The sequence below is a fragment of the Leptodactylus fuscus genome, chromosome 6 (genome assembly GCF_031893055.1).
Source record: "Leptodactylus fuscus isolate aLepFus1 chromosome 6, aLepFus1.hap2, whole genome shotgun sequence".
In the NCBI taxonomy this organism is placed as follows: domain Eukaryota; kingdom Metazoa; phylum Chordata; class Amphibia; order Anura; family Leptodactylidae; genus Leptodactylus; species Leptodactylus fuscus.
In genome coordinates, this window is record NC_134270.1 from 132,891,155 (window position 1) to 132,901,624 (window position 10,470).

General features: G+C 42.9%; 1 protein-coding gene across 1 annotated transcript; it reads left to right on the forward strand.

The window, feature by feature from the left end:
- Window positions 1-286: 286 nt before the first annotated feature.
- ATP5PD (ATP synthase peripheral stalk subunit d) lies at window positions 287-6,432 on the forward strand. The gene is made up of 6 exons (XM_075277270.1): window positions 287-402; window positions 2,483-2,613; window positions 3,498-3,594; window positions 3,676-3,747; window positions 5,382-5,444; window positions 6,252-6,432. Exons 2-6 carry the CDS (start codon window positions 2,492-2,494, stop codon window positions 6,381-6,383), a joined length of 486 nt encoding a protein of 161 aa, XP_075133371.1. The 5' UTR covers window positions 287-402; window positions 2,483-2,491; the 3' UTR covers window positions 6,384-6,432.
- Window positions 6,433-10,470: the final 4,038 nt, after the last annotated feature.

Consider the following 10,470-nt stretch of genomic DNA (forward strand, 5'->3'; position numbering starts at 1 on the left):
CATATGAGACTCTTTCCCAAAACGGCAATCCCCCATATCCTGCAATGATCTTCATTCCTGACCCAATGCCACCCATTACAATCACACCATAATCATCACACAACCGGCAGCTACACACAACTACTAGACCCCGCCCAAATCCGCGGAATTTATAGCGCCAGTGCCTGACGTCATGACGTCGCCCTCAAGGTCATGACGGAATCTTACGTCCAGTTGTCGGTCTCATGGTATGCAGCAGCCAATCCCCGTTCCCGTTTACTTTGACAGCCCCTCTCTCATTGGCTGTAGCGTGTTGTCCCGGAGGACGTGATTGGTAGATGCGAGGAGTTGCGGGAACGTCACTCTCGGCGGTGGCCATTGCAGTGTCCCGGCAAGTGAGGTTGGAGGTCGGTGAGCAGGCAGGTGAGAGCGCGGCGGGGCTGTAGCTGGCGATGTGCTATGGTATCGGGGTGACTCCTACCATTGTATAGTGCTGCAGGCGGGCGTAGTGGAGCGGGTGTGAGGTTCCGATAGCAGGGTTATGGAGAAGTCCTTGAAGCCCCGTCTCCTCGTTGTGCCCGTGTTCTCAGCAGGCTGGTGCACTGTTCTTATCACATTATATGCCATGTGTGCAGAGTGGGCATAGGAGCCTGGGGTGAGGGTTTGTAAGCTTTGGGTTGGATGGTAGTTCTGGGAACCTTCACCTCTCCCTGCACTGACATTGTGTCCTTTAGGCCTGGGCTTCAGTCTATGTGCTAGTTGTCCTGCAGCATTACCACTCATAAGACTGTGCACACCGATCATGTGATCCCAGCACCAAATGCTACTGCAGTGGATGGGTGCAGAAATGGCTCTGCTCCTATCTATACTAATAGTCAGAGCTCTGATGTCAGGGAACTGCACCTCTGTGCCTATCACTTCAGGGCTGCTTTTGGCACAGGGATCAGCTGATCTGTGCAGGGGCTGGGTGTCACCAATTGGTTACTAATGACCTACCTGTGGATGGATCACCAATGGATCACAGTCGTGTAAACTCCTTTAGGCTGAGGCCACATAATGCAAAATGGCTGCTTTTTTTTCCTAATTTTTTTTGAACCAAAGCAATTAGTGAGTTTAGCAGAAGGGAGGCGTATAAGAGTTTCTCATATATTTCCCAATACATATGAAGCCACTTTTGGCTCTAAAAATTGCAGCAAAATCTGAAACTCAAAAAGCAACGTGTGTCCTCAGCTTTAAGCACTGACCTAGTGTGTGCCCTTGTCTTTCACCTTAGAGGAGTTTAAAAAAAATATGTATACATAGTTGATGGGGTTGGATAAAGATATTAGTCCATCAAGTCCAACCTATAACCCTACAATCCCTACAGTGTTGATCCAGGGGAAGACAAAAAAATGGCGGCTTTCTTCTAAAATAATGCCACTTCTGTCCACAGATGCCAGGTTTATGGAAATGAATAAGGCTACAATGCTAGACTCAACCTATGGACAGGTGTGGAGCTATTAATGGAAGCCATGTTTTTCCTAATTCTCTACAACAACTTTAACACCTTGCTGAGGTGTCGCACCTACAAGTGTAGGACATTTACATTGACCAGATTGCAATTCAAAGACATGCAGCTTTCTTACAAAGTGCATTATATAACCAGATTGGACATTCATCTTGGAGCTAAAGTTAGTGGACATGACCTATAAAGCATTAGTTATCACTAGTGGAGTGTAATGTGGACCCACCATAGCCTTTCACCATAGCTGTTCATGTGTGCGTCAAAGTGATTTTCCAGGACTTGTATGTGGATTACATCTTTGACCCTACTGATCAGCTATTTGAAGAGGTTGTGACCTTTAACTTGTGCTGATGATATAATGTATATCAAGTGAATAGGGCTGAGCTGCATTACCTATGCAATGTACAGCATTGTGCTAGGTATTCAGTGAAGAGATCCTAGCTCTCTTCCAAATGCTGCAGTCTCTTCAAGCAGCTGAACAATGGGTGTCCTGGGTGTTTGACCCTCTCCAAACACATATTGATGACCTTGTCTATGGATAGGTCATCACTGTGTAAATCCTGGAGAGCCCCTTTAAAGAGAGAGTCGCTTTTTGTGCTGTAAACCCCTCTCCCCTGGTCTTTTGTGGGTTCCTTGCTCTTGATTTTTGGACAGTATGCAATCTCTTTATTGACAGTTCTGGCAAGTCTCGCTGTGGTGACTAAAAAGGTTGTGCCCTTGATTACGGTAAAAGTATCGATAGTAACATTGGCATATAATAGTACATGCTGGACGCCTATTTGCAGTACCATAGAACAGCCTAGGAGAAATTGGATTTTATGTATCTGTGCAGTGATAGTTGTACACTTTGCTGTTGCATCGGTCTCCAACCTGTGGCTCTGTCAGTTGCAAGGTTACAATATGATAGCGACAGTAAATACTGTGCTTAAGATGACAAATATTAATGACACTTTTTTTTTCTTTATATTCATTCTGGTCTTTTGTGCTTTTGGTTTTCAGATCCTAATCATGGCTGGTCGAAGAGCTGCAATCAAGGCTGTGGACTGGTTGGCATTCGCAGAAAGGGTTCCCCCCAACCAGAAGGCAATGTTCAATGCGCTGAAGACTCGCAGCGATACCATAGCCGGAAAGTAAGAATTTGTTACCTGACTCAAAACCCTTATGTTATTTGGTGGTACTCGTAAAGGGAACCAGTCACTAACTTTTGAGACACTAAACCACCCACAAATACTTATGAAATGCAAATAAAGCTTTATACTTGTCTAGAAAGGAATCCAAGGAGTCTCTTCAAACTTTCTGATGCTCCAAATTTGGTCAGCCCAGCCAATTAGATGTATATGGCCTATCTTTAGAAAACGAAATTCTGGGACTGCCCCTTTAAGGATTAAGTGTTGTATCATCAGTCTCTTTATGATAAAAGTTGTTATCCCTGGACAACAGCCGATTTTCCCATTGGAAACCACAGCCTGTCTTTCACTTGCCAGGCTGCATATGTGGCAGTGGAAATGTAGCGTTGCATAGCGGCCATTCAGATAAATGACTCTTTGGACCATTCAAGCCCACCAGTCAGAGCTGTCTTTCCATTGAGTGCCAGAATCTTTTTATATGCACTTTGTCTGATCATGGGACTGCTGGAATCCTCTGCAGTCATGTAAATGGGGATTCCTGAGTTTTCTGTGTGAATGGAGCAATGGTGGGACTGCATGACCACTGCACTATTTTCAATGGGACTGATTTAGATGGCCAAGTAGTCGAGCAGAGCTCTGTCAGTCTCATATTTAGTGAATGGAGTTGTGGCCAAATATTCGCACTACTACACCATTTTCACAGGGGACCCTATATTGTGGTTGCTGATCCTCACAATAGAGCTAACCCATTGCAAAGTTAAGATGTACATATTGTTATGATAGGCACCAGCCTCTTTGGCATATCATTTACTTTCCATTTAGTGCTTTAACAGTCCTTTTTTTTCCAGTAATCAATATTATATAATCCCTTTGCTTTATCTTTTCAGATTGACTTCTCTCCCAACCAAGCCTCCTACCATTGACTGGGCACACTACCGTACTGCAATAGCCAAGGCCGGCTTGGTGGATGAGTTTGAGACTAAGGTATCGTGGGCACGCTGCACTGAAGTTTGGGTATTTTAGAAATGTGGACATGTGTTTCAATAGAATGTTTGTGTTTTTCAGTTCAATTCCACTACTGTGCCAGAGCCTAAGGATACTCAGACAGAGAAGATTAACGCACAGGAGCAGGAAGCTGTGAGTAACCCACATGAACTACTATGAAAACATTGTGTAGCCATGAGATGATGTAGCATAGATCATAAATATCAGATTGATGGGGGTCGACACCTGTGCTGACCAGCCAATATGGAGAGCTGCTGAAGCTGGAAGCAAATCGCTCTACCTGCAAAGATTGTGATAATGCAGCTTTCATTTGAATGAGAGCAAATCCACAGTGAATCATCAGGACCACAACATAACGGACAGAACACTATTTTTGTCCGCTATATAATTCTGTTGGGTTTCTAGGTGTTAGACCCGCATTGAACTGTACGCAGGACTTTTTCTTCCTTTACAAAAGTAACAAACATGACACAAGAAAGTGTCTGTCGTTTTTTTTCTTTGTTTTTCTAATGTGAACCTACCCTTAGGCTGGCCATAAACCTGTCTACCAAATGCGAGTGGCTGCAGCTTATATCCCTGTAAGCTAAAGCATCAGATATGTTAAAAGAGTGTTGTGAAAGTTTTGTATCACCTCTCCATAGGTTATGTTATCAATATCTGATGGGTTGGGGTCCGATACCCAGGATTCCCTTGAATTAGGAATTCTGTCACTAGTCTAGAGGTGCTTTACTGCTACAGACTGACCATGGTTGTCAGTCATTTATCAAGTAGCCTTGAGTCGGGTTGTGAAAAAATAGTCATGAGTTAGTAATTTACCATTCTGGCTACACAGTCCTGGTACATTTATTCATTGAATATACCACATTGCTCACTGTGGTCTCTTCAAGCAGCCAGGACCACTGCCAAACTGATAGAGATGACCTATCTTAAACAATACCTTTCATGTCCTCATAGATGTATGATGTAGATACTTTTAGAAAGTCGACAGTGCGCTAAATTCAGCACACTGTTGGCTTTCCCGGTATTTGCCCCAGTGCTGAAGATATTGGTGCTGTTTCAGCACTGATGTCTTTCCACTGTCAGAAGGGCAAGCCTTACAGCCTACAATCATCGCTGGGCTTTGAGGAATGCTACCCCTGACAGTATTCTTTCATAGACTTGTACTGTCTGGAAGGGGCGTTGCTCATGGCCCACCAAAGACACTAGACTGTAAGACCTGCCCTTCTGACAGTGGAGGGATGTCAGTCCCGAAACTGGCAACACCAATATCTCCAATGTGACACATACCGGAAGAGCCAACAGGGTGGCTTTCTTGCAATATATAATACCACAAATCTATGAGGACGTGAAAGTTCCTCTTTAAGGGTAGATCATCTTGTTGCAATCTCAGAAAACCTCTTTAAAATTGAAGATACCAGATGCTTCTCTTACCTGACCCTCCCACACACACGTTAAGCTGGGTTGACACATCTGCACTTTTTTTCCTAAATCGATGGACAAAAAAATGGACCCCATTATAGCCAATAGGATCCCTGATAGCTCAGTTTGTGTCCACAATAGGATGAATGTGTGAGCCCAGCATTAGATGTTTGGTTGGTCCCTCTAAAATCAGCAGGTACAGATAACATTCAGCTAATGTTTATGCCCACCCTAAGGGTAAAGTTTGTAAACGTAACTCAGGTTAATGTAAAAAAAGAAACTTCATTTAAAATCTCATGATTCATTGTACACTTTTATTTATTACTTTCCCTTATTTTATTTTAAAGACTAAAGCTGCTTTAGCCTATATTGAGGAATCGAAAGCCAGGGTGGCACATTACGAGAAAGAGGTGAGTAGTATCGCTTCATGTCTGCTGCGACATTGATGCCACCATGTGTCCAATGTAAAAATAAGGGGTTAATGGATAAGAAAGAAGAAATAATACTGATGTAGTCTTCTGTTTGGCTGTACATCTCTTGGTATGTTGTATGCTATCTTCCCTTTTCTATGGGTGGACACTAATGGGGAAACTCAGAGTTTTTTGGAAACTGTTTACCTCCTCCCAACATCTATCGTTATGGCATAGTGGATGTTCATATTTTCTGAGCACATGGATTCTTTGTTGTAGCCATCCAGCCAGCTATATAATGTCTATAGAGTGTTCTGCATCTTCCCTGACTGCACAGGTCTCTTCTCATTGGGGATAAGAGTTGTCTGGCTGCAGTTTATCCGTCTCTGTAGTGAGAACACGTCGGCCAAGCTAAATTTGAGAGTACCCCCGACTGCTATCTATTGTGTATGGTTAGCTGCATTAACCATGTTTCTGTACAGTATATGTTACAGCATTTGGGTTTTTATCGTCAGGGGAGGGATGTCGTTCGGTTTCTTTTTGTACAAGAAACACATGCAAGTTCAAGTCTGATGGTGCCAGCCAGTCAGAATCAGTAAAAATGTAAGAAATGGCAGGTGACTGAGAGATATAGGTAGACAGTGCTGTATTTTCAATGATATCCCATATATCCTTTTCAGCTGGATCCCAAGCACAAGATAAATGTGATGGCAGCGATAGATTACATATAGATAGATATTGCAGTCATTTTGTTATTGATTCTTCCGATCTGGAGTCTAGCGTCTGACCATGTCTCATATCTTGCAGCTGGCCAAGTTCAGGAACATGATTCCCTTTGACCAGATGACCATTGAAGATGTAAATGAGGCTTTCCCCGAGACCAAGTTGGATAAAGAGAAATACGTCTACTGGCCACACAAGCCCATCTCTGAGTTATAAACTGTACTGTACATCCATACTAGAAGTCAATAAAACCTGTTCTAATGTATGGAGTTCCATGCATCTTATTCTGTTGTGTTCATATACGAGTTTACTGTATATACTCAAGTATAAGCTGAGGCCCCTAATTTTACCACAAAAAACTGGGAAAACTTATTGACTCGAGTATAAGCCGAGGGGGGAATTGTAGCAGATAATGGAAAATTTCAAAAATTAAAATGGCTGGAGTTTTTGGGTGCAGTAGGTGCTGGGGAAGGGGAGGGGGTGTTTTGGTTGTCTGTCTGCCCCTTCTCTGAGCTTGAGGACTGAGATTTTTCACCCCCTTTGGAATTCAGCCTGGCTGAATATAGGGTATCTGCTGTGCTCCTATTAACCCCTTCCTGACGCAAAAGGAGCACTGCAGATCCCCTATATTTAGCCTGGCTATAGTCAGACTGAATTCCAAGTGGGGGGGGGGGGGACCCAGTCTCAGTGAAGGGGCAGTTACACAACTTTTTTTTTCCAGCTACGGCGTTTACTGTACAGGAAAAATATTTTTATAGATTTGTAGAGCGGGCGTTTTCGGACACATGGAGACCTAACATGTATGTGTTTCACAGTATTAGTTTTTTATATGTGTTCAAGGGGGAGGGGGGGGTGATTTGAATTTTTTTATACTTTTTTTTTTTTTTTTTTTTTTTGCGTTTATTAGACCCCCTAGGGGTCTGATCACTAATGCAATGCATTACAATGCTAATGCATTGCGATACATTACAAAAATCGTCTTTTCTTTTGTAGGCTGCATAGAGCCGGGGAGCCTTTACAAAAGCGCTGAGGGGAATCCCCGGCAGGAGCACTGAGGGGCGGACCTGAAGGGGAACTGTGGCCGGCCACCGGCAAAAGTGCTGAGGGGAATCCCTGGCAGACTCTGGTGCCTGGATTTCCCCTCAGCGCTTCTGCTGGCGGTCGGCCGCAGTTCACCTTCAGGTCCAGCGGCCGAGGTCTTCCTTCAGGTACGCGCTCCTGCCGGCAGCCGGGGATCTCCCCTTCAGCTCCCGAGGCCGGGGATCTCCCTCAGCGCTTCAGGGCCGCATTTGAGAGAGTGGTCGCGCCCGCTCCCTCCTCTCTCCAGGGGCATGGTGGTGCCTGCCACTTCCCCACAGCGGAGGGCAACTCCACTGTAACTCCAGTGCTCAGGAACTCCAGCATTACCACTGTAAGAATTACAGTGGAGGTGCCGATTGCAATGGCGACCGCTCAGGAGCAGAGCGGCGCCATTATAGCTACGCACCACTACAGATTACAGCTACCGTAGTTAGGTACAGGTACCGTAGTGCCGGGGTGGCAGCATCGTCATGGCGATGCTGTTCATTTCAAACTACAGAAGTACTTACGGTACTTCTGCTAGAAGGCCCTGGTACTTATGCCTGGAGCATGGAGATGCTGCGGCTTGCCCCCTTGTCTGTATGCTGGGTCTGTAACTACGGTATTACTGTAATGACTCGATTATAAGCCGAGGCGGACTTTTTCAGCACAAAAACTGTACTCGAGTATATACTCGAGTATATACGGTAATCTTTAAAAATGAAAAATTCCAAAACTCTTTCCACTGACTGATGATTAAAGCGGTTGTATCAAGTTTTGAAGATAATGCCGTGATTCATGATCAGACCCCCACCGATCATGAAGTTATCCCCATGTTCTGTTGATGGGGGACAACTTCAAAACCTTGTACAACCACTTTAATCCTTTGAACCAGGCCAGTTTTCACACGGTTAGCAACCAAATCCAGATTAAAACAAAACAAACAAACACCTCAGATTGTCAGCATTCATTGCATACTTGGGATAAGCAGTAATAGATTGTAGCGGAGGTGATCATAAAGGATTTGTCATTTTCTGAGGTTGAAATGGTCAGACTGAACCTTATATATTATGCATAGAGTTTGTTGTTATAGTGGTCAGCGGGTTTGATATAACTCGTGTATTTGGCCTGCAGTATATAGAAATAGCACACAGAAAGTATTCAGTACACACACAATGCCTTACTAGTGAAGAATTTTATTAAACAACACTAGTGCTCCAAATGACACATGTATATCACAGATTTATATGTAGTTAACGGAGATAGGAACAATATATGTACTGCAGCGGATGATGTCATCCACCAGAAACTCATATGTTTGCATATCTGGATTATATAGATAATATATATTGCATATATTACATTGCACTAATACAGTCCTATGAAAAAGTTTGGGCACCCCTATTAATCTTAATCATTTTTAGTTCTAAATATTTTGGTATTTGCAACAGCCATTTCAGTTTGATATATCTAATAACTGATGGACACAGTAATATTTCAGGATTGAAATGAGGTTTATTGTACTAACAGAAAATGCGCAATATGCATTAAACCAAAATTTGACCGGTGCAAAAGTATGGGCACCTCAACAGAAAAGTGACATTAATATTTAGTACATCCTCCTTTTGCAAAGATAACAGCCTCTAGTCGCTTCCTGTAGCTTTTAATCAGTTCCTGGATCCTGGATAAAGGTATTTTGGACAAACAATTCAAGTTCAGTTAAGTTAGATGGTCGCCGAGCATGGACAGCCCGCTTCAAATCATCCCACAGATGTTCAATGATATTCAGGTCTGGGGACTGGGATGGCCATTCCAGAACATTGTAATTGTTCCTCTGCATGAATGCCTGAGGATTTGGAGCGGTGTTTTGGATCATTGTCTTGCTGAAATATCCATCCCCGGCGTAACTTCAACTTCGTCACTGATTCTTGAACATTATTCTCAAGAATCTGCTGATACTGAGTGGAATCCATGCGACCCTCAACTTTAACAAGATTCCCGATGCCGGCATTGGCCACACAGCCCCAAAGCATGATGGAACCTCCACCAAATTTTACAGTGGGTAGCATGTGTTTTTCTTGGAATGCTGTTTCTTTTTGGACGCCATGCATAACGCCTTTTTTTATAACCAAACAACTCAATTTTTGTTTCCAAAATGAAGCTGCCTTGTCCAAATGTGCTTTTTCATACCTCAGGCAACTCTATTTGTGGCGTACGTGCAAAAACGGCTTCTTTCTCATCACTCTCCCATACAGCTTCTATTTGTGCAAAGTGCGCTGTATTGCTGACTGATGCACAGTGACACCATCTGCAGCAAGATGATGCTGCAGCTCTTTGGAGGTGGTCTGTGGATTGTCCTTGACTGTTCTCACCATTCTTCTTCTCTGCCTTTCTGATATTTTTCTTGGCCTGCCACTTCTGGGCTTAACAAGAACTGTCCCTGTGGTCTTCCATTTCCTTACTATGTTCCTCACAGTGGAAACTGACAGGTTAGATCTCTGAGACAACGTTTTGTATCCTTCCCCTGAACAACTATGTTGAACAATCTTTGTTTTCAGATCATTTGAGAGCGGGCTGTCCATGCTTGGCGACCATCAAACTTAACTGAACTTGAATTGTTTTGTAGAAAGAAATGTTCCAAAATACCTTCATCCAGGAACTGATTAAAAGCTACAGGAAGCGACTAGAGGCTGTTATCTTTGCAAAAGGAGGATCTACTAAATATTAATGTCACTTTTCTGTTGAGGTGCCCATATTTTTGCACCGGTCAAATTTTGGTTTAATGCATATTGCGCATTTTCTGTTAGTACAATAAACCTCATTTCAATCCTGAAATATTACTGTGTCCATCAGTTATTAGATATATCAAACTGAAATGGCTGCTGCAAACACCAAAATATTTAGAACTAAAAATGATTAATAGGGGTGCCCAAACTTTTTCATAGGACTGTATATGTATATATATCCCACAGAGGACTGTTTAAAGGGAACCTCACACATCTGCTTCAGCACCCAATCTGCAATGTCAAGGAGAGCTGGTTGTTTCATATTAGTAGTACTCTAGAAGTATACTCCATAATGTCTATAATAAGTTTCCGGCATTGTATGAAACTGACCAAGAAGGAGCCTGCTGGGCCTTTTTATATATTATTATATATATATATATATATATATATATATATATATATATATAATTTTCTTTTTTTTTATTATTTTTTTTTAACTATTTTATTAGCCTTCCCTA